At 37.0% G+C, this 24,049-nt stretch overlaps 1 protein-coding gene across 1 annotated transcript; it reads left to right on the forward strand.

Annotated features, from left to right (window-relative positions):
* The first annotated feature begins 22,104 nt into the window (after positions 1–22,104).
* LOC107781291 (F-box/kelch-repeat protein At3g06240-like) lies at positions 22,105–23,704 on the forward strand. Its single transcript, XM_016602008.2, has one exon. The coding sequence runs from the start codon at positions 22,387–22,389 to the stop codon at positions 23,551–23,553; it is 1,167 nt and encodes a 388-aa protein (XP_016457494.1). The 5' UTR covers positions 22,105–22,386; the 3' UTR covers positions 23,554–23,704.
* The last annotated feature ends 345 nt before the right edge of the window (positions 23,705–24,049 follow it).

The raw sequence follows: 24,049 nt of genomic DNA on the forward strand, positions 1-24,049 counted from the left end.
TTTTCAATTTGCTCCATCTCACCGATATGCATTATTTCTTCATCGGGAAAATAAGTTCTCAATGGCTCGTAATCTTCGTCGATCGGGTTTTCGGCTAAATGATTGGCCAATGCTTGGGCTTTTATTGCAGTCCGAGTCACATAGATGGCAATATCTGCCACTTTGCAAGTCTCCCTGTTGGGATAGGCTTTTGAAAAATATATTTCAATGGATCCAGACGCGAAATGAGGTAAGTAATGTAGTATGACAAATAGTGTTTCAATTTCTGAGCTACCCAAGTTAGGGCGCAACATGTCCTTTCCAGATGAGTGTACTTAACCTCATAAGCTGTGAACTTCTTGCTAAGTTAATAGATGGCCTGTTCCTTTCTGCCGGTGATGTCATGTTGCCCTAGTACACAACTAAATGAATTTTCCAAGACTGTCAAGTAAAGAATCAAAGGTCTTCCTGGTTCTGGAGGAACCAGCATGGGTGGGTTTGACAAGTATCCTTTTATCTTATCAAATGCTTCTTAACACTCATCAGTCCACTTGACCGCAGTATCCTTCTTCAACAATTTGAAAATAGGCTCACAAGTTGTCGTGAGTTGAGCAATAAACCTGCTGATGTAATTCAACCTCCCTAACAAACTCATTACTTCAGTCTTGTTCCTTGGAGGTGGCAATTCTTGGATGGCTTTGATCTTTGATAGGTCCAACTCGATGCCTCGCCGACTGACTATGAATCCCAACAGCTTTCCAGATGGAACACCAAATGCGCACTTGGCAGGGTTAAGCTTGAGGTTGTACCTGCGAAGTCTTAGGAAGAATTTCCTCAAATCCCCAACGTGGTCGGCCTGATGCTTTGATTTTATGATCACATCGTCCACGTATACCTCAATCTCCTTATGTATCATATCATGAAACACCGTAGTCATTGCTCTCATGTAAGTTGCCCCGGCGTTCTTCAAACCAAATGGCATTACCCGGTAGCAATAAGTTCCCCATGGTGTGATGAATGCCGTCTTTTCTGCATCTTCTTCATCCATTAGAATTTGATGATACCCGGCATAACAATCCACAAAAGATCCTATCTCATGCTTGGCACAATTATCGATCAAAATATGGATATTGGGTAATGGGAAGTTATCCTTCGGGTTTGCTTTGTTGAGATTGCGGTAATCGATGCATACTCTAATCTTACCGTCTTTCTTTGGCATAGGAACGACATTAGCCAACCAAACAGGATATCGAGTGACCCGAATGACCTTTGCATCCAACTATTTGGTGATTTCTTCTTTAATTTTCACACTCATATCAGTCTTGAACTTCCTCAACTTTTGCTTGACAGGAGGAACCATTAGATCAGTGGGCAATTTGTGAACCACTAAATCAGTGCTCAAGCCTGGCATGTCATCATATGACCATGCAAAAACATCTTTGAATTCGATGAGTGCTTTAATTAACTCTTCCCGGATCTTTGGTTCGATGTGGACACTTATTTTACTTTCTTGGATATTATTTGTGTCTTCTAAATTAACGATTTCTGTATCACTCAGGTTGGGTTTGGTTTTTCTTCAAAATGAATTAACTCTTTACTAATCTCTTCGAAAGCCTCATCCTTATCATATTCTGATTCGTAATCACAATATACTTCTTGAATTATTATTTCGGAATCAGATTGATTTTTAAGACTGGGCTGAGGATTCCTTATGCATGCCATATCACTAGACCCAGCGTAAAAAGGACTGTACAGAAAAGAGAAGAAAAACAAAAGAAAAACTATCAGGAATGATAATGAAAAGGAAACTGTATTTCATTGGATGATGAAAGATAACAAGGTTTGCACATTTCAAATAAACTGCAAGATGAAAAGTTGGATTACAACCCTGAAATAACCCAAGCAAACTGAAGGAAAATCAAAATAAACTACCAAGACTCCTTTCGAATGGGAAGAGGAGTGGCTTTCCAATTATTAAGCTTTGTCTCTGGCCCAACGAATTGAATGTCTGCGTTGCTAGAACCTTCACCGCTTTCCACCATGTTCACATCGTCAAACAGATTTTCAAATCTTTCATTTAATTCCTCCTCAGGATTAATCATAGATTTAGGAATTGTTGTTATCGGGTGATTTCTGGTACCGGACTTGACAAAAGATTTTGACAGATATGGGACTGGCTTTGGAAGGACCCATGCCTTCTGTTTTAGCTTTCTGGCCTTTCTCACATCTGTGACAGTGGGTATGAATCCCAAACCAAATGTTCCCAAGTTCTCGGGGAGAGATACTGGTTGTATGATGCCTTGCAAAGATGAGCCCAAACCTTTACCGAGTACAAAACCATTTTTCAATATCTCATAGGCTACCACGACTGATGCAGCGGTTATCTTTGGAATTGGAATGTATTTCCCCTCCGGAATTTTTTCTACCAACATTGTGTCAGAAACCTGGTAAACCCATGGTCCCTGGTCATTTTTTATTCTCTAGACCGGTACAATGGAACTGCTGTGAGCATCTAAGCTGTCTTCCCCATGCACAACTATTTCTTGTCTATCCCACTCAAACTTGACCGCCTGGTGTAGTGTTGATGGGACTGCTTTAGCAGCATGGATCGATGGTCGACCCAACAATAAATTATAGGAAACAGCTATATCCAACACCTGAAACTCCATTGTGAATTCAACTGGCCCTATTGTCAGCTCCAGCACTATGTCGCCAAATGAATCTCTGCTTCCACCGTCAAATCCCCGTACGCAAATACTATTCTTGTGGATCCTCTACTCTTTTATTTTCAACTTGCCCAGAGTGGAGAGAGGGCAGATGTTTGCACTTGACCCGTTGTCAACCAATACCCGGGTCACTACGGAGTTTTCACATTCAATGTGAGGTAAAGAGCTCTATTGTGCTCAGTACCTTCCACAGGCAATTCATCATCAGAAAATGTGATTCTGTTTGCCTCAAAGATTTTGTTGGCTATTTTTTCCAAGTGATTCACGGAGATCTTATTGGGAACGTGTGCCTCATTCAAGATCTTCATTAAAGCTTGACGGTGCTCGTCCGAATGGATCAGTAATGACAATAGTGAAATTTGAGTGGGCGTTTTTTTTAATTGTTCCACGATATAATAGTCATGCAGCTTCATCTTACTCAAGAATTCTTCCGCTTCTTCCTCAATCACAGCTTTCTTCATTGGTGTTGGATTATTTTTAGCTTTTCTTAATTCCTCGGGAGTAAAACATCTTCCCGAGCAAGTCAAACCTTGTACTTCACAGATTTCTTCTTTGACTTCTTTTCCTTTGTACATTACCGCCACCCATTCGTAGTTCCATGGAATAGCCTTGTTGTTGATCACTGGTAACTGGGTTACTGGCTTGATAATAACCCGATCTACGCGGGCTCCTTCCACGACTATGATGGGTTTGCTGGCCACCCCTGGCACAATCACTTTTACCCCTTCCTGCTTCGTGAAAACTTTGCTCGAAGATCCCTTCTTAACTGCCACAGATGGCTTAACACTGTTTTTGTTCTGCTTGTGTACCTACTTCTCATCTACTAATTGTTCATCTGTCTTGGCTTCATGAGATCGAATCATCATGACGGTTTGTGACGGCTTCTTGGTTTCCCCATCAGCCCGCACTATTTCTATCATATTGGCCTCCTGATGGGCTGACATCGGATTTCTGTTGATATTGGGAGCTTCGGGAGCTTGAACTTCAATTTTATTAGTATAATCAGCTCATGTATCGCATTTTTTAAGTGCCAGCACTTTTCTGTATCATGACCTGGTGTACCAGAGCAATACTCACAGCTAACAGTGTAGTCCAGATTCTTTGGAGGAGGATTTGGCAGCTTGGATTGTATCGGCCTTAGCATATCTAGCTGTCTTAGCCTGTAGAACAGACTAGTGTTGGATTTTCCTAACGGAGTAAAGGTTTTCTTTTTCTGGAACCTTTCACCCTTGAGTGCTTGATTAGGCCTGAAACCTGGTCCGGGAACATTTTGATAGGTTCGCGGATATGGGTAGGTACTTGGTACGATGGAGCACGCCAATGAGCGTGGGCATGTGGTTGATTCTATGCTTGCGCATGGTGGACGAAAAAATGAGGTTCCGACGGGTGATAGTAGTGTTGGGGTGAATTGTGGTGATAAGTTGGTTTGTGGGATCGAGGTTGATTGTAGTAATGAGGTGAACCTCTGGATCCGGACCAAGTTCCTGAATCAACCATTGCCGCTTCCTCTCTTTTCTTCTTTCCAATCCCTCCTATGCCGCCTTGAATAGCTTGAGTAGTTGCTTTGATAGCCGAATAGCTCATGATTTTATTCGACTTGAGGCCTTCTTCCACCATACCTCCCATCTTCACTACTTCGTTGAATGATTTTCCTATCGCTGAAACCAAATGGCCATAGTAAGTAGGTTCCAAGGCTTTTAGGAAGTAATCTACCATCTGACTTTCCTTCATTGGGGGATCCACCCTTGCTACCTGTTCCCTCCACCGGAACCCATATTCTCTAAAGCTTTCACTGTGCTTTTTCTCAAATTTAGTCAAGGATAGTCGATCTGAAATGATCTCCAGATTGTATTGGAAGTGACAAGCAAATGCCTGTGCCAGGTCATCCCATGTTTACCATCTCCCATGGTCTTGACGGGTATACCATTCCAAAGCTGATCCGCTCAAACTCTGACAGAAGTTAGCCATTAATAATTCGTCTTTTCCTCCAGCTCCCCTCATCTTGCTGCAAAAACCCCTTAAGTGGGCCACTGGGTCGCTGTGCCCGTTGTATAGGTCGAACTTGGGCATCTTGAAACCAGCTGGTAATTGCACATTTGGGAACAGACATAGGTCCTTGTAGGCCACACTGACCTGCCCTCCTAACCCCCGCATGTCTCGGAACGATTGTTCTAAGCTTTTGACTTTCCTGAACATCTCTTCCTGTTCAGTATTTTTGACTGGCTTGTCAATTTCTGTTGGGAGGTCAAAACGGGGAGTAAATGAATGGATTTCTGAAGCTTTGAAAGTGGGCTCCGAAGGGTAGTATTGGTTGTCCTGGGCCTGGAACATAAGCTCACTAGGAGATTTGTGGAGTGTAGCTGGGGGAGATGCTATGAAGACGGGAGTTACTGGTGGAGGAGGGTATGGAACTGGTTTAGGGGGTGGAGATTGTGGTGTATGAGAAGTGGTGCCTCGGTAGTGCTGGTAAATGGGGAAACTCGGGGATAGATCAGTGTTGGATGATCCTGAGTTTGAGCTGGTGGTCGGGTGGAAGAAGGGTTAGCCGGGTAAGCTGGGGGTGATTGTCCTGTAGACCAAGCCTGATACATCTCGGCCATCTGTTGCTTAAGTTTAAGCATCTCTTCTTTCATTTTACTAACGTCCAACTCCTCTATCTCAACACATGTGTCGACATCCGGGATAGACATGCTTTCGGGTATTTGTCCTTTTGATCTGGTTTGATAATGATAATGTGTCAGTATACTCTAGATAAACTAACTGCTTGAATTCTGGAAATGAGCAAACTTGTTAGTTTTGAGAGTTTAACACATATACAATTACACGTTGAGATGCAATGTTCCTAGGCAATTAAACATTTTCTATCATGTATTTGTTCGGTTGCTTGTGTCATCCCAGCTTTTCTTGATCTTTCTTTTTATTGTCACTCACTCTTATCTTTATTTCCCTCCTTTTTATTTTATTCCTTCTTTTGATATGTTCCCGCATGAATCAGACCGTGCGTAGTTCTGGCGGAAGGCAATTATCAACACTTTTATTTATTCTTGAAACAATACAAAGATGGAAAGGACATTACATTTGGAAAACATTATAAGAAAATGGTTTAAAAGACTCGACACAAACCCAAATCAAACAAAAAGACATAACTCCTAACAGCTGTGAATATACTCCACTCCCCACTTCTGTTTTCAATCATTGGAACATCTACTCACGGTGGGGCTTGACCCGGCTGACCTCCTAGTGTACGATACATTCTTTCTAACTCTATTGCCAGATGACGGGAAAAAGTAGGTGCATGCTCTAGAAACCTTTCATAATCTATCCCTTGGCAGTTCACATAACATTGAGAGGTGTAAACCGCCAAATCATGGATTTGTGCCCTGAAATCTTGGAGACGTTGGTCTTGGTTTTGCAGTTGCTGTTGGCGAGTGGTGGCTATATATCTTATGGGGTCTTCGCGATCTAAAGCTGACTCCAATTGAGCACGAAGTCTGGCCTGATCGAGTCTTGCCTGTGCTCTTTCTCTGTCGATGTCTACGTGCTGATGTTCTCTATTGTATCTTCTCGTTTCCTCCAATTGTGCATGGAGTTGAGCTTCTGAATTTATCCAACGGTGCTTCTCTTTCTTGAATTTTGCCATGTCTTCTTCGGATCTCATTACTTGGCGTTCCTTATTAGATTCGGCCTCCTCGTTTAATTGTATGATTTTTTCCTTAGCTTTGCCTAACGCCTTTTTAGTCTTTGCCAAGATGGAGTCATAATCTTGCATTTTTTCCATCAGATTGGCAATGATTTTTTGATCTTTCCAACTTCTTACTGGTGCTTCAGAAGCTTTCTTCATCTGTTGAAATTGAGCGCGGAGATTTTTATTTTCAAAAATCAGACTCTTCTTTTCACCTTCTGCTTCTTGTGCTTGTAAGTCTTTCTCCAAATTGAGGTTCCTCAGACTTTCTTTTAAGGCATGAATAGTTGCTTTGTATCCCCTTTCCTTTTCTCCCCCAAGCCAATCGTTCTTGGATTTTATCATCAAAGGTTAGAACATGTGGTCTTTTTATAGGCCTTCTAAGATCAGGTTCTGGTGCATCATCCACGCGGGATCTTGTCTCAAACCACCTACCATATCCTGGATTTATCTCGCCCTTTGTAGGATCTGGAACTTGAGTATCATCTTTCAAGTATCGACACCCATTCCACATCTGCTGAATTAAAGCCTCGGGGAGAGTGGCTTCGGGGTGTAGCTCGATCACTTGCATACTCAAATCCTCATCATCAGGCACCACTTGGTATCTCTCTAGTTGTCTTAGAACTCTCTGTGGCACATATGGCTAGACGCTTCTCAAACCCAACAGCAGCAAATAACTATTCAAGGTTGACATCTGTATCACTTCTCTTACCGGGAGCCAACCTAAAGTCCACTCAATTTGACTTGCCGTTAAAGATCTTAAATGAGATATCCAGGATTCCACCCCTTCTGGAGATTTATAATCTTTTATTCTTTCTTCATAACTCTCAATGAAATTGTCATTGCTTGGACCATACTACATGAACTTGGGGTGATGCCGGATATTTTCGATCATCCACATTTGCAACAAAATTTTGCACCCTTCGAACACTTTTGCCCCTGATTTACATAATGTCAACACCCGATAAATGTCTGATAGAATGATCGGGGCAAGGGTATGACTTTCCTTGGTAGTGAGGACCTGTACGACTCTCGCTATGCGAATATCAATTGTCCGTTCTTTGTTTGGGAAGACCATGATTCCCAGAAAAGCCACCATGAAAGCGAAGCAACGGTGAATCTTCCAGGTGTCCTTGTTCTGCTTGTTAGTAAGGCCCTTTTCATGAATTTCAAATCCATCCGGCTTTCCGAACCTTGAATACAGGAAGTTGAAAGAACAACACCCTTTGACAACATTGCTTTTTCTAATTTGATTACTGATATTCAGAAGACCAAAGAATCGATGCACTGAGGGAGCCTTTGGGAATATAAGATTTTGGTTTCTCAAATCTCCGTCGAAACCGGCATATCCAGCTATCTCTTCTAATGTGGGAGTAAGCTCGAAATCAGAGAAGCGAAAGACATTGTGAACAGGGTCCCAAAAAGTTACTAACGCCATAATCAAATCATCACGTGGTTTAACTTTCATAATATCTGTGAGAGTTCCCAAATACTTAATGACCCATTTCTGACCATCTTCTCCTAACTCATGCCACCATATCTGAAGCCGAAATAGAAACTCATCTACATTTGCGAATGGTGGGTTTTGGATGGTGCACATTTTGTATCTGCGATTAATTTTAACAAAATCAAGACTCCTTTTAAAAACAGACACTCATAAAAAAAATCATTTTAAAAAAAAATTATAAAATAAAAAAAACGACACATCTTCTCTTTTTTCAAAATTTTAAACTATCTTGGGAATTATCTAAAACAACCCATTTTCTTTCTCGGCTCTCACAATGATTTTCTATCCTTTCCCAATTAAGCTGGTCAACATGCAAATCCGAGGCAAATGAATGCACAAGTAGCAAGTAAGATGCATCAGGATGGTCTTTTCATTTCGGGTGTACCTGTCCTGGACAGACCCAACCCCTGTGTTGAGTCTCCAAGGTCAAATGCACATGATGCAAACAGACGTTCCTACTAGGGATCCGGTATGAGGCTGAGTTATTCTAAGTGAAAAACCTGAAGCATACTGTTCTAGGTCTGGCTTACCCAAACGGACAGCTTGAGCCGAAGTGGGGGCAACGTACCGGGAGCACGAAAGTCTACCCGGCCTAGTTACTTGTCCCAATTTCGTCTTATTTGGTATGACTTCTAACAGAAAGGTGGGCCACGCGCACGTGTGCACCATAAATTTAGAAGACTCAGAAAGAAGAAGGGTTTCGTAGCAGTTTTATATGCACAATTCAGATAATATTAAAGCGGTAAAAAGCAACATTTAGCACATTAAGCATAAATATGTAAAATAAATCAGATAACAAACAAAGCCAACTATAACAGTTATTTTAAGCTCGAATTATTGAACCCTGAACTAGAGATTCTGGGTTCAGTCCCCAGCAGAGTCGCCAGAGCTGTCACACCTACTTCTTTACACAACATCCCGGAGGAGGGCATATGTAAAGGGAGTTTTTCCGATCAAAGGACAATCGAAACGGGATTCTTTATTAATTTCAGAGTCGCCGCCTGAGAATTTTATGGCGTCCCAAGTCACCGGTTTTAATCCCGAATCGAGGAAAATATGACTCTGTTTACCAATCTGCGAACCAGAAATTCGAGTAAGTAATTTTGTTAATCCGGGAGAAGGTGTTAGGCATTCCCGAATTCCGCGGTTCTAGCACGGTCGCTTAACAATTTACGTGGCCTAGTTATCTTGATTTACTAAATACATTTTTTTAAACCTGTTGCATAGTTTTATTACCACTTTTGGTTAGATTATTTATAATTATAGACCTATCTTGAAACGAATCACGCGTACGTATATTCGTTTTTTTTATTTAAATGTAAAGAATCGTGTCACGCATACGTGTACACAATAAGATTGATAGCATTTTTTTATTTTTATTATTAAAAAAAAGGAATTTATGGCCGAAATTGCGCGTGCTTAAAATAAAATTACGAACACTCGTCACTCTTGTATGATTAAATGGTGAACTGCACATCTCGGGTTATATGAAATAAATTAATTTAATAACCACCGAATAAGCCCTTTTATTAAGAAAGTTTGCTCGAAGTTGCGCGAACGCATACTCCGAATTGTCTTTAGAAATGTAATCATGTCACGCGAACGTGTCCCCAATTACACAAAATATTCTTAATGGCAATATAAATTTTCTACAAATGTTTATTATGTCCGTCTATTTTAAATATGAAAGCCATGGGAAATTACTGAATGGAGTGCCTCGAGATTTCCAGAAAAATCAAGATTTATTAGGTGTTGACCACATGTTATATGATTTAAACGTGTGAATTATATACCTCAAAACTATTCAAATTAGAAGAGTTAATGAGATGAAAAATAAATAAATAACGTGCAACTAAAATTACCATTTTATCGTGAATACAGTATCCGTAATTCGTTTATGTATTTTTAGTGCTTGATAATTATATGCACAAGTTATTTATTATTTTCCTAGGCTTAGGAATAAGTGTATGTGTTTAAAAACTTACCAAGTGAATTACGTATAAAACTAGGAAAAAAAATTAATTGATAAGCAAACTAGTAGTTTTCGAAGAATTTCCATTATTCTACTCGGAGCGAACTCTACTTTGTATATCTTTGACTTAAAATGCCGCAATCAGTATTCATAAATCCAATCTTCTTCTACACAACTTGTTTTTAGTCCAAAGTTCTAATTATTTGGTTAATTTGCTTACGGTGATTGAGTTTGGGATAGATAAAATCAAACCAATTTTTATCTCGGCTTATGCAAGCTATTTACAAATACTAAATCTATACTTTATAAAAATCATTGACATTATTTTTATATACTATTTTTATAAGAAAATGAGTTAATCGCATTCCTAAAATAAATGGGCCATTTGTTGTTAAGAAAGAGAACTAATCTACAAATTGATTTAATAAAATGACATTACATATACCGCAAATACACATCTGAACCTTCCGGAATATTCCAATATCTTAATCGTAACGAATTATATCAATTCACCTCTCACTTATAGTTATCCCCATTATTAGACCATATTTTGTGTAAACGAGAATACTTATATCAACTAGAATTAAACAATATCAGGCTTGACGAAGTTTACTAGCGTGGTTCCTCGATATTTCCATATTACCAAGCTCTTAGTTAACATGGTCTAAATACAAAGTTTAAAGAATAGTCAACTTTCTACCAAGTCCCCTGTCTCGACAATTCGAATATAACTATACTTAATGAGATTCCGAAATAAATAGAATTATTGCAAAGTATCACACTTACTATACTTAATGACAATTCGAATATAAATAGAATAAAGTATCACACTTACTATTTTATTCCCTAAATCACCCCTGAAATTCCCTTACTATTACTGCCCTAAACCAAACTGCTTCAACTGAATAATTATCTACTAATCTGCCTAACAGCTAACAACCAATTCCTAAAGTCTTAAAGCAGAAAATACAAAGATTTACGATTTTAGGACAATATTTACATAATATCAACTAATCGGATAAATAACAATCAGAACTAAAACCAAACAGAATGTTGAATGATTCATTCTATACAAACGACCTAATCAATGAAGCTTAATTAAACGATTACGTATTACAACTGACATTGATCAGCAAACAACGAAAATAGGCAATTCAAATAATTTCAGTGTTATTTCCAGAATCAAGGATTAAAGGGAAACTAACTAATCGACGCAATTTATTAATCGATCACACACATAAGAATTACAGTAATCATAAACAAATAACAGATTTGGACCAAATAAAAGGTCTATTGAGATGAGAGGATGAACTGAAACAACAGGGGAAATCAATAAAACTAAACTAAACAAATACACAGATAAACAAAATCATAAATACAGAATAAAAGAAAAAGGAAAATACCTCAAACCTTCAGAATTTATACAAACACAAGCTTGAACTAAGATTCGGACACTTTGAGGTCGAACAGACTTTAATCGAAGTATTCTTAATTGAGAATACCTCGATTAGGGTCTATTAGACCCCAATCCTTCATTTAATTTGGACGGATTCCATGGTTTGGATTTTTAGGGTTTCGTTTTTCTTCAGATTTGGGGTTCGAACATTTTTGGGCAGATTCGAAGGAAATCAATGATGACTTAGGGGTGAGGGAAGCCTGGGGGGTCATTTGGTATGAATTTGAGACGGATCCGGGTGAGTTTATGTTTGGCTCGAATCTTCAAATGAAGATTCGAGCAGTTCCAGGAAGACTCGACCTAAACTACTACCGGATTCATGACGAGGATGGTCAAGAGAAGCTATGGTAGTGATTTGGAAGTCATCGGAAAAGGTTGGGTTGTCAGGCCAAGTTTTGATCGAAGATTCGAGACGTTGGGGCCTGATTTGAGGGATATATGTTACATATTTGGAATGGGGATGTCGAGAGGATTCTATGGTGTAGAGATGGGGTCATTTGGACCACCGGAACCGCCGTGAGGTGATTTCCGGTGGGTGGTTGACGGTGGGGGTATGTTTGGTCTCTGAAGATTAGAGACGAAGGTGGAAAAGGGGGGGGGGGTATGGCTTTGGGGGGTGGAATAAGGATTTGGTTTATATAGGGGAGGGGTGGTCTGCTCTCGTCCGTTAGATTAGGTGAGATCTACGGCCTGGATCAATTCATTTAACTAAACAGTGTCGTTTTGATTTAGTGGGGATTGGGTCGGTCTCATATGTAGGTGGGTCGGGTCATGGGGAAAGGCCTGGAACCATCAGATCAAAAATCAATGAACGGTCCCGATTAAATACAATCATGCGACGTCGTTTGGTTTAATGAAAGAACTAAACTAGACCGTTGGATCTATTTGATCAACGGTCCAGATGGAAAATGCCAATATGACGTCGTTTGGTTGTTTTGAGATTACCTAGACGGGCACCATCAAAACGACGTAGCTCTTGCCCTATACTACGTCGTTTGATGGCTTTTGGGTTGACAGATCTGGGCTGGGTAGGAAGTGCAATTCTTGGGCCTAAAACAGGCCCAGTCTGAATCTTTCTTTACTTTTTGAACTCTTTTCCTTTTCTTCTTTAATTTTCTGATTTAAATACAATTCCTAATTAATTGTAAAATCTAAATACAACTACAAATATTAATTAATACTTACAATAATTAACACACAAAACAAAGAAAATGAAATCACACAAGGGCACATTTAAATGACAAAATTACAACAATTACATATTTTTTGTGATTTTCCTTTTTTGTAAAACAAACCTGTTAATTCTTAAATTGTAAAACTAAATCCTAAATGCACATGCAACACATATTACATTATATTATTTTTTGTATTTTTAAATGCATTAATAAAATTACACATGCACACATACCTATGCAAACAAACAGTAAAACCGTACAATATTTCCTGAAAATAACACATAATTAAAGAAAAGACCTAATTTCGGAAGTTATTTTGGAGTAATTCGTATGAGGCAAAAATCACGTGCTCACAAGTAAAGAAAAATATAATTCAATACCAATCAGAATCAATTAGAAGAGGGGAATTCCTTTAATTAAGGAATTCGAATTTGAATAGGAGATGGAAGAATTGTATTTAAGGAAAGAAAATCAGTAATACATGGTGCAATAAAGGGTAAATACATAGGAGAAACCTTTTAAAAATACACGCTTAGATAAATAAGGTAAGGGTAAAATCAATCAATCACATAGTCAATCAGGAATCAAAGATTCGAAAATAATGAATTAAGTCAGAAAACAGGTCCAAATCAAACAGGGAGAAAATTAAATAAATTCATATAGAAATCAATCCCAAAAATTAGGGTTGTTTAGAGAGGAAAAGGTCTGATTATAAAGAGTGTATATATTTAAACATGCGAGGCTAGAATTAAACGAACAGTGCAGTCATGTAATCAAATAGAAAAACATAGACATGCGAAAATCAAGAGGTCTTGCAAAGCTTAGCATGAATCAGAAACATGAGACGAGTTTAGGGTTTTGTAATCAGACAAGAAGCAGCACAAGAATCAAACAATCGTGCACAGATGGTTGGAAACCCCCCCAAATTTTAGGGTTTCTACCCACAACTCACATGCAAAGACGAAGCATAGAAGATCAGTCAAAATAAACTCAGGAAAGCCCAAAGAACACAGACAGTTCATGGAAGCAAACACAGTAAAAGAAATCCTTAGAAACCCTAGGAAAATACAGTAAAGAAAATACATAGAAAACCATAGTAAAAACACTTAGCAAAGTAAAAATATAAAAAATAGTAGTAAAACAAGTAAAAGATCACGGAAACCCTAAGTTTTAAGAAGATGAACAGTTTTGAAAGCCAAAAATCGAAAAGATGTGGAAAATACTTTAAAATCTTAGAAAATAACACATATCTAAAGTAGATTTTAGAGAGAAACAAAGAAAACCTCGAGGGCTTAGGGTTTCAGAGAAAACCCCAGAAAGTGAGAAAGGCTTGGAACGGACTGGTCCTGAGTCGGAGATGGACTCACAGGGCTAGGACTCGCTGGAGATGAGCCGGAAAGGGCCATAGATTATGAATCGGAAAGATTCTGAGCCGGGGTATTCAAAGTCGAATTCTGAAACCTCGAGCAAAAGAGCATAGGGGTATGTGGTGGTAGGTATAGGCTGCTCAGGGTCTGAGAGGCCATGATTTCCGGTGGAATAAGGTCGGAGACCGGTGAAATAGGCTAGGGTTTTGGAGGGGCTTGGGAGCGTTTGAGAGACGAAGGGGATACAAGGGCGGCTGCTGAAGAGAAATGATTAGGGTTAGGGGGCTTGTAGGTTTAATTAAGGCAAGGCGGATGAGGGTCGTTGATTAGAATAATCAACGGCCACGATTAAAGAAAGGATCTGGGCGGGTTTATTTAATATGGTCTGGGTCGGGTAATTATTGAAATTGGGTCATATATTTGGGTTCAATTTGGTCTAGGATTTGGGTTTAATTTAGGCTATAATTGAAAGTAAAGATGCTACAATTTAAATAGTCAATTTTCACCATTTTGAATTTATAAAAATAGTAAATGGTGTTAAAAAATAAAATTAAAAATACTTAGTTAATAAACAATGCATAAGTATTAATTAAAAAATATTATAAATAATTTTATGATTAAAAATGCTATTAAATTGAGAAATAGGCTAACATTGCAATTTTATGCAATTTTAGCTTAAAATACCAAATGGACTTTTACAATTATGTAAAAATAATGTAAATTACTTTTTTGTATAAATGTGAGAATAAAATAAATTATTCACCAAAATAACAAGTTTTGGGAATAATTATTGGATTTTATAGTGCAAAATACGCCATAAATTGGTTTTAAAAATCTTTATAAATTTGGGAAAAATACCAAAGCCTTTGGGGATGCTTGTAAATGTATATACATGCTATTTTGAAAGTATTTTGAGCATAAAAATTCATAGGAAAAAATTGGGTATCAACAATACTCCAAAGATCTTAACACTTTTTTTAAGTCGCTTTCTCGGTATATGATTGTAGTTACGGCAATGCATGCTTAGAATATCGACACATTTATTTATGCGGTAGATTTAGTTGTATATGGGTGAAACCGATCCCAGGGAACGTCTCGCTTTTCGAAGTAAACGGAAGAGAGATATGACTGTAAGGAAATGGAATCGGGGCAAGGAGCACCCCGAGTCACAGTTCGAAAGAATCAGGGCCACGTCTCCCACGCCCGATTCGAATCTTAAAACTTTGGAGAGCATTAGTAGATAATCAAGCATGAGTGACAAAGGATCTTGATATATGTGCGCAATCGGGCTACGACGTGAATCTCAACACATATCGATTAAAAATCAGTGATTAGTAAAACAAAAGACTTTTACCTTTTAAGGAATTGTACGTAGGGTAAAACTCCCTTACTATATAAAAAAGAGTCTAATTATTCATTAGAGATGTTGTAACTCGCATATCAAGGCAATATACTCTTATTTTCTCTATTATTCAGAGTTCTTACTTTTGTTCATCTGTTCTTCAATATTGTGAGCCCGGGATCGAATGCAAGTATTTCATTGAAGTTGTTACTGAGTCCAGGATCACTCCCCTTAATTGGTTTGAAAATTTATTATGTCCTTTATTTGTTTAATGTAATGTAGTTTATCATTTATATTGAATTAATCCACATAATCTTAAAGCCATACATAAATTTAATTGTTATCTATTTTTGAGGTTAAACATCAGTAAAAGCCATTTTGTAGCTTAAATTTCAGATTTGTTTTCATTTAGAGGTTGATAATTTGTTTGACGCAAATTCACCAAAACTATCACTACCAAAAATAATATATAACTACCAAAAAAAAATATTGTAATCATTTTGCAATAGAAAAATCGGTTGGACTGATGATATCAGTATGTATATTAGGTTGAGAATCGATTATCAACGGATTTAGTTTTCTGCTAAAAGAATAATTTGCAATTTTTTCCAATGTATCTGTAATAGGAAGTTCGTCCACTATTTGAGGATTTTCAATGACTAGTAATTCGAGTTGGTTTTTGTAGACAATCCACTGTCGCTAAAGAGAGAATTGTAAGTCTCCTTACTCATTTTATTACATTGGTATCAGAGCCACGAGCTTGTTTTCTGGTCATGTAAATTATTCTTTCCAGTGTATGAATTTTAGATTTTTTTTATATGTTAAACCCGTATCTTGCTTGCATTATTTTATGCTCGAAACTATCTTTTTATGCGTGAAACCTTGGGAATTCTAACAAAGTTCATTGCGAGCTTTCCAACGATATATAGAACAAGTTTTAAATTATAGGATTTTATATGTTTTAAACAAGTTTCAATTCTCTATGTTATATGTAAATTTTGTGCAAATCGTACTAGGTAATCTGTTACCCATATGTTTTTGAGAAAAACTATATAATCACATGTGATTAAGATGGAAAACTTAGGTTGGATTTTAAAGAAAATCCATTAGGGTTTGCTAAAAAAAACTAATCAACTTTTGATCATATCGATCAATTTTTGAATGTTTTTCTTTAAATTAGTTACGCAAATAAGTCTTAGAATATGTTTAAGACTTTAATCAATGTTTTAAACGAGTAATTTTAGCCGAAAAATACGATTTTTGGCCAAAATCTAGAATAAACTGGTCATCCCAAAAACTCCACTACTTTGATAATTTCCTGAGCAATAGGCGCTTGAGGTCAATCCTAAAACTCATTTGGAGTAAAAGTATGTGTTTTAATTGAATTAAAATAGTCAAAAGTAGAGATAATTTTAATTTGGATCATAGTAAAAATCGTTTTCAAAAACTGTGTAGCTCGTAAATTGGGAAAAAATGACTGGTTACCCAGATTTGACACATTCCCACACACTTGTGAGGGTTTTTGAGCGATTGTGGTTCCCCCAGGTCTCTGTTTTCGATGTTCTTTTCTTTGGTGATTTTTCTAAAAATTAATTATTTTTCCTTAAATTTTTTGTTTAATTTTTGGACATTGGAAAATATGTTTTTCCATATTTAATACCTTTTTGAAAATATTAATTCCTTATTAATTTTTTATGTGGTATTTTTGGAAAATAAAAAATACAAAAAATTATTACATGTTCTAGAGAATATGTCTATGTGACTCACTCTATATAGATATTTATGAAAAATTAATATCCTATTTCTAAGTGAAATTAGGTATAACTATTATTATTTTTCCTTAATTTGTTCTTGGAATTATATGAAAATCATTTTACTTCATATCTAATTAAAAAATTCTTTTTAATTAGATATAAATCTAGAATAATTTCTGATTTATTATTCTTGTGTGCGTGTATGTGTGTTTATATATATATATATATATATAAACACATACACGCACACACCATATTTTTATTCAAAAATAAAAATATTTTGTGGGATAGTTTTATTTGGAGACTTGGCTTGAGTTGATTTGTGTCACTTGTTTTAAAAGTGAATTTTGCGGTCCGAGACCTTAAAAACCTCTTTTTGCCTCATCTCGATTTGCGTGCGTAGTCCGGGCGCATAGCTGGAAAGCCAATATGGCAAAATCTGTGTAAAATAATAAATTTTGACTTTAAAATGAATTAAATTGACTTCGGTCAACATTTTGGGTAAACAAATCTGGACCCGAACCCGTGATTTGACGGTCCTGGAGGGACCATAGAAAAATATGGGACTTGGGCGTATGCCCAAAATCGAATTCCAAGGTCCCATGCCCGAGAAATGAATTTTTAAAGAAAATTATTTTCTGAAATTATTTATGAGATTTGGAAATGAATTGTAATTAAGACTCGATGGTATCAGACCCGTATTTTGGTTCCGGCATCCGGTATAGGTCTTATATGTGATTTAAGATAAGTCTGTGAAATTTGGTAAGAAACGGGATTGAAACGACGTGAATTGGATCATATTTGAGAAAAACAAAAAATTTGAAGTTCTTGAGAAATTTCATGATTTTGGTGTTAAATTCACAGCTGTTGATGTTACTTTAGTGATTTGAATGCACGAGCAAGTCCATATGATATTTTTAGGTTGGTGTGCATGTTTGGTTTGGAGCCCCGAGGGCTCGAGTGAGTTTTGGATAGGCCACAGAGTGAAATTTTAACTTAGGGAATTGCCGGTATGCTACAGGCCTGCAGGCTTTGCATATCGCAAATGCGATACTTGTGTCGCAAATGCTACAACTGCTTGGAAGCCCCCCTTGGTCGCAAATGCGACACTTCAGTCGCAAATACGATTTCGCAAATGCGACACTGCATTTGCAAATGCGAACTTAACAGAAGTCGGGGTTCGCAATTCCCATACCTGCAACCTGCAATTTTATAACTTAGCCAAAAATCTCCCATTTTTCACACTCATTCAAAACCAAAATACTCTTAGGTGATTTTTTCACATGATTTCAACTCAAAATCAATGATTTTCATGGGGGAAATTGGATGTTTTGGGTAGAACCGAGGTTTTTCAAAAATTGGGGATTTGGACCTCGATTTGAGGTCCGATTTAAAAAAAATATATATATTTGGGTTCGTGGGGGAATGGGTAATCGGGTTTTGACCATGTGGGTCCGGGGGCGATTTTTGACTTTTTGGGCAAAGACTTTGGAAAACTTATTTTCATGCATTGAAATTTATTCATTTAGCATTTATTGATGTAATAAGTAATTTGTGGCTAGATACGAGCGAATTGGTGGTGGAATCAAGAGGTAAAGCGATAGTAGAGACTTGAATTGTGTTCGTGGAATCGAAGTAAGTGTTTGAACTAACCTTAGCTTGAGAGATTAGGAGTTGAGTTTTATATGCTATGTGCTAATTGTTAAGTACGACGTATAGGCATGGTGACAAGTATCTATACGTTGGTGTCAAGCATGCCTGTGAGTCTTATACCATGATTTATGTGACTTCATTTCGTATTGTTCATGCTCTATATGATGATTCCTATTGATGAAGATGACGTGTTGAAGTATTATTGTTAATTGAACATGGTAAGAGCGTTGGCTCAAGTTGAGAATTTAATTGTTGAACATGGTAAGAGCGTTGGCTCAAGTTGAGAATTTAATTGTTGAACATGGTAAGAACAGGTGGGCGTGGTCCCTATGGAGGACAAGATGCGGGAAGCAAGACTCAGATGGTTCGGGCACATTCAGAGGAGGAGAACTGAGGCACCAGTGAGGAGGTGTGAACGACTGGCTGTGGTGGGCAAGAGGAGAGGTAGAGGGAGACCTAAGAAGTATTGGGGAGAGGTGATCAGGCAGGACATGACGCGGCTTAGGATTGCTGAGGACATGGCCCTTGACAGGGAATTGTGGAGGTCTAGCATTAAGGTTGTAGTCTAGGGGAATGTTGTGAGTATTTTTACAACACACTAGAGTGAGACTTGCCAGTTAGAAGTTAGTCTTAAGATGCTACTGGTCAGCTACTGAGGCAGGGCTTTATCTGCTGGATATTATTATATCTTCCATCTTTTTCGTACTTCCTATATTTCTTATATTGATGTTATTTTTATTTTTTGTTATGTTATGTTATTTTATGTTATTCTATTATGAGTCTATTGATAGTACTAATATATCGTCTCTTGTCGTTGTGTTCAGCCGAGGGTCTCCTGGAAACAACCTCTCTGCCCCTCGGGGTAAGGGTAAGGTCTGCGTACATATTACCCTCCTCATACCCCACTTGTGGGACTATACTGGGTTGTTGTTGTTGGTAAGAGCGTTGACTCAAGTTGAGAATTTAATTGTTGAACATGGTATAGTATTGGCTCAAGTGGAGAATTTAATTGTTGAACATTGTAGAGCATTGACTCGAGTTAAGAGTTGAATTGTTGAACATATAGAGTATTGGCTCAAGTTGTGAATTTAGTTGTGAAGTAAATGTGATAAAAAAGAAAGAAAAGAGAGGATAATGATATTGTCTCCCTTGCCGGGATGTTGTTTCTTTAATGTTATGTCCCTTGCCGTGATTTGATTGTTGTACTATTGTTCCCTTGCCGGGATTTTATTGTGATTTCATTTATTTCCTTGCCCTTATTTCTTGTGATTGTTGTTTGGGTGAGGAAGAGTGTTAAAGCATAAAGGGTGATGCCGTGTATGATTTTGTGAGGAAGAGTCTAAAGCACGAAGGGTGATGCTGTGCCGCACGATGTACTATTTTATGCCTATTATATTGATTTTATGGTGAGGATGAGAGTAAAAGCACGAAGGGTGATGCCGTGTAATTTATGTTGATTCTATGGTGAGGACGAGAGTAAAAGCATGAAGTGTGATGCCATGTAATTTATGTTGATTCTATGGTGAGGACGAGAGTAAAAGCATGAAGGGTGATGTCGTGCATTTGTCCTTGATTTTTCTGACTCTTGCTTATAATTGAGTTATGTTGTCCATTACGTTTACTTACTGATTTTCTATTGTTACTTGATTTTATTTCGATGTTATAGATTCCCTTACCCTATTTGCCTTGTGATTTGTCGCTTAGGTAAGGAAGAATGTATAACACGAAGGGTGATGTCGTGTATTATTTTGGTAAGAGAGTGTTAAAGCATGAAGGGTGATGGTGTGTATTATTTTGGTGAGAGAGAGTTAAAGCACGAAGGGTGATGTCGTGCACTTGTCTTTGTTTTTTCGATTTTTATTAATAAATGAGTTACGGTTTCTCTATACTTAATTGTTGGTTTCCTGTTGATACTTGTTGTACCACACATCATGATTTCCCCTTCCTATTTTCAATTGAACTGTGATGATCCTCATATTTATTTGTTGTTCTTCTGTTATTATTTGATGTTTCACCGCAACATGTTTCTCCCTCCCATACTTGATTGTATATTACTGTTCTTCTTTCCGATGTATATAGTTAAATTGCATAGGTTTATTTAGTAGTCTGGTCCTAGCCTCGTCATTACTTCGCCGAGGTTAGGCTAGGCACTTACCAACACATGGGGTCGGTTGTGCTGATACTATACTCTGCACTCTTTTGTGCAGACCACAGTGTTGTTGACTCCGGACCGCAGTGAGATTGCTGTTTCTTGTTCATCAGGCGACCCGAGGTAGCCCTGCAGGCGTCCGCAGGCCTTGGCGTCTCCTTCTATCTATTATTCCTATTTCTTTCATGTATTTCCAAAGACAGTGTAGTATTTATTTATTTTAGACTTTTATTTGTAGAACTCTTAGACTGTCTGTGAAACTGTGACTCCAGTTCTAAGTAGTCTTGTTGAAACAGTTGTATTGGTTATACTTAGTAGTTTTATTATTTTTCTTCCGCTTGTTATAAATTTTGATGTCTTTAAGTTATTGCTCATAATTTCTTGTAAAGGATTAAAATGGGAAAAAAGGTAAATTATTCAAAACAGTCGGCTTTCTTAACTCACATTAGTAGGCGCCATCACAACTCCCGACGGCGGAAAATACGGGTCTTAACAATTTAGTTAACTTACATTTAAAATTTATCCTTAGACGATAATTATGAAGGTAGTGAACTTTCGAATCTAGGATTTATATTTGTGTTTAATTTGTTAGCCTTGTCAATTTGCTTAAGTTACATTTAAGTGTTTTGCAAAATACTAAACTTGCTTGCTTTTAGGGTCTGTTTAGAAAGTCACCAGGTAATTAGAATTGGTATAATTACTAGGGTAGTGATTACGTAGCCTAGTAATTACACAGTTGTATAATTGCGACAACCTCTTTGTTTGTCATAGTGTAATAACAAGTTTACTGTTTGATTTTTATATTTGTTAGATTATTTGCACATTTTGTATTTAAATTATTATAAATAAAAACTAGCCCTAGGCCATGCCTAGTGGATTACTTTAAAAAAAATAAGTACGAATAATATTATATTTGTTATTTAAGATATATATTTTTCGTGAATATACATTAATTAGTTATCATATATTTATAATTAATATTAATACCTCAAAACCTTGATTTATTAAATAAATGGACAATTCCTAAAGTTTCTATAAAAACCATTTAGGCCCTTCAAAAAAGGATTGATATTCTTCGAGAAGAACAGTATTATTTTGGATTGTTATAATATCATGGATCATATTACGTAGCTGAGTAGTAAAGGTGTCACATGGATTTCTACTCACAAGATTATCAAATCTTTGTGGGATATTATTGAAACTAAGTATGGCAGGACTACGGTTGTCAAATTAGGGTCATAAATTGTCTAATGAGCAAGAAGTTCATGCAATTATTCATTTTCTGCTTAAAAGTTAGGAGCATATATGAATGCATCTGACACATACAAGTAATTGTGCTTTGATTACGTGAGGCAAACGAATTTACCCCAATATTATTTTCAAAATAGAATCTACTATGTCATACATTAAAGAATAATGAGTCAATTATCCAAACAAGCTATAAAATAACTCTATCTAAACGAAAAATGCTGCACCGTAAAACACTCAAATCACAATGGCAAGCTGATGATGGTAAATATGCGAGGAATAAGCATTTGCATCCAATTCATAGGATGATGTTACTGAGCTGTTAAAGCTTTTTGTGGACAAAGAAACATCATTCGCCATTGCATTGTAGCGATTAATGATGGTAGATGGAATTATGAAAAAATTGCCTGAAGATGTGGTAATTTATATACTTTTGAAGTTCACAGTGAAATCTCTTATACGATTTAAATGCATCTCCAGAACTTGGTATACTCTCGTACAATCCTCAACATTTATCAATCTTCATCTCAATCGCCCTACAACCAGAAAAAACGAATTCATTCTTTTCAGTCGCTCCATCAAAGTAGAACCTCACGGATTAAAAAATGTCATATCTATTATTTACAGTGATAATGACGATGATCTTAACTCCATCTTTCCAGATCTAGATCCGCCATATCTGACCTTCAGTTATTACTATGCGTATAATGAACTAGTCGGCCCTTGCAATGGTTTACTTGTTTTGACGGATTTTGAAGTTATTATCTTGTTAAATCCAGCTACTAGAAATTACATGCCACTCCCATCTAGCCCTTTTGTTTGCGCAGAGGGTTTGAATCTCTCCATTATGGGTGGTGTTGGGTTTGGTTTTGATTGGATCGGGAATGACTACAAAGTGATCAGGATTTTAGAAGTTTTTAAGGATGCTGATTGGTCTCCGGATGTGATAGATCAAAAAGTTGAGGTTTATGATTTGCACACTGATTCTTGGAGAGAATTCCGTGTGGGTCAACAGTTTCCTAAAGTTCATTGGTTGCCACATTTCGAGATCTTTCATAAAGGAGCCTTTCATTGGTATGCAAATATAGATGACGCAATGGTAATTCTTTGTTTTGACATGAGTACTGAGATATTTCGCACCATGATAATGCCTGATTCTTTCAATGACTACGATGGGAAGTATTATAGCCTTGTAATCTTGAATGAGTCCCTAACATTAATTTGTTACCCCGATTCATATGCCGAGATTGATCTAACACAAGATTCAATGGATGTATGGATAATGATGGACTACGGTGTACGCGATTCATGGACTAAGAAATACATGATTAGACCTCCTCCATTCAAATCCCCACTAACAATTTGGAAGAATCACTTATTGTTTCTTCAAAACAAAGGTGGACTTCTTATTTCCTATGATCTTATTTCCAATGAAGCCAAGGAGTTCAACTTACAAGGGTATCCTCAAAGTTTGCGCATTATAGTTTACAAGGAAAGTTTGATTTCAATTCCAAAAAGAGTACGCAGGTCTAGTTCATCTTAACTTAATGAATACTAGGGGTGGGCATAGTTTGGGCAAACTCAAAATCCAAATCGAAATCCGAATCTTTTAAATTTTTGGTTGGATTTTCGGATTACGGATTAGATTTTGGATTTAATTTTTAAATAATTTGGATTTCGGATTGGATGTTGGATTTGGTACTTTGGATTTTTGGATATCCGAAAATCCGAAAATTTTATACTTTATATTTCGTACGTTATCTATATGTCAATAATAATAAGTTAAATACCCTATCTATTAGATATTATTTCATAGATGTAATATTAATTACTAAGATACTGTTAGAATACATTCTATTTGGACATGGTTTTACTATTACTGCTTCTTATAAGCCGTATTAATGTCTCTGTTGCATTTTCTTAATAGTAATTTCATTACTTGAATACTTTATTTGGATTATTGCGGTGAGAATGAGTAACTTTTCAGGCAATTTAATATGTGTACTTCATTTGGATATTAATTTTTGTAAAAAGAAGAA

The sequence above is a fragment of the Nicotiana tabacum genome, unplaced genomic scaffold (assembly GCF_000715075.1).
Source record: "Nicotiana tabacum cultivar K326 unplaced genomic scaffold, ASM71507v2 Un00007, whole genome shotgun sequence".
Lineage (NCBI taxonomy): Eukaryota > Viridiplantae > Streptophyta > Magnoliopsida > Solanales > Solanaceae > Nicotiana > Nicotiana tabacum.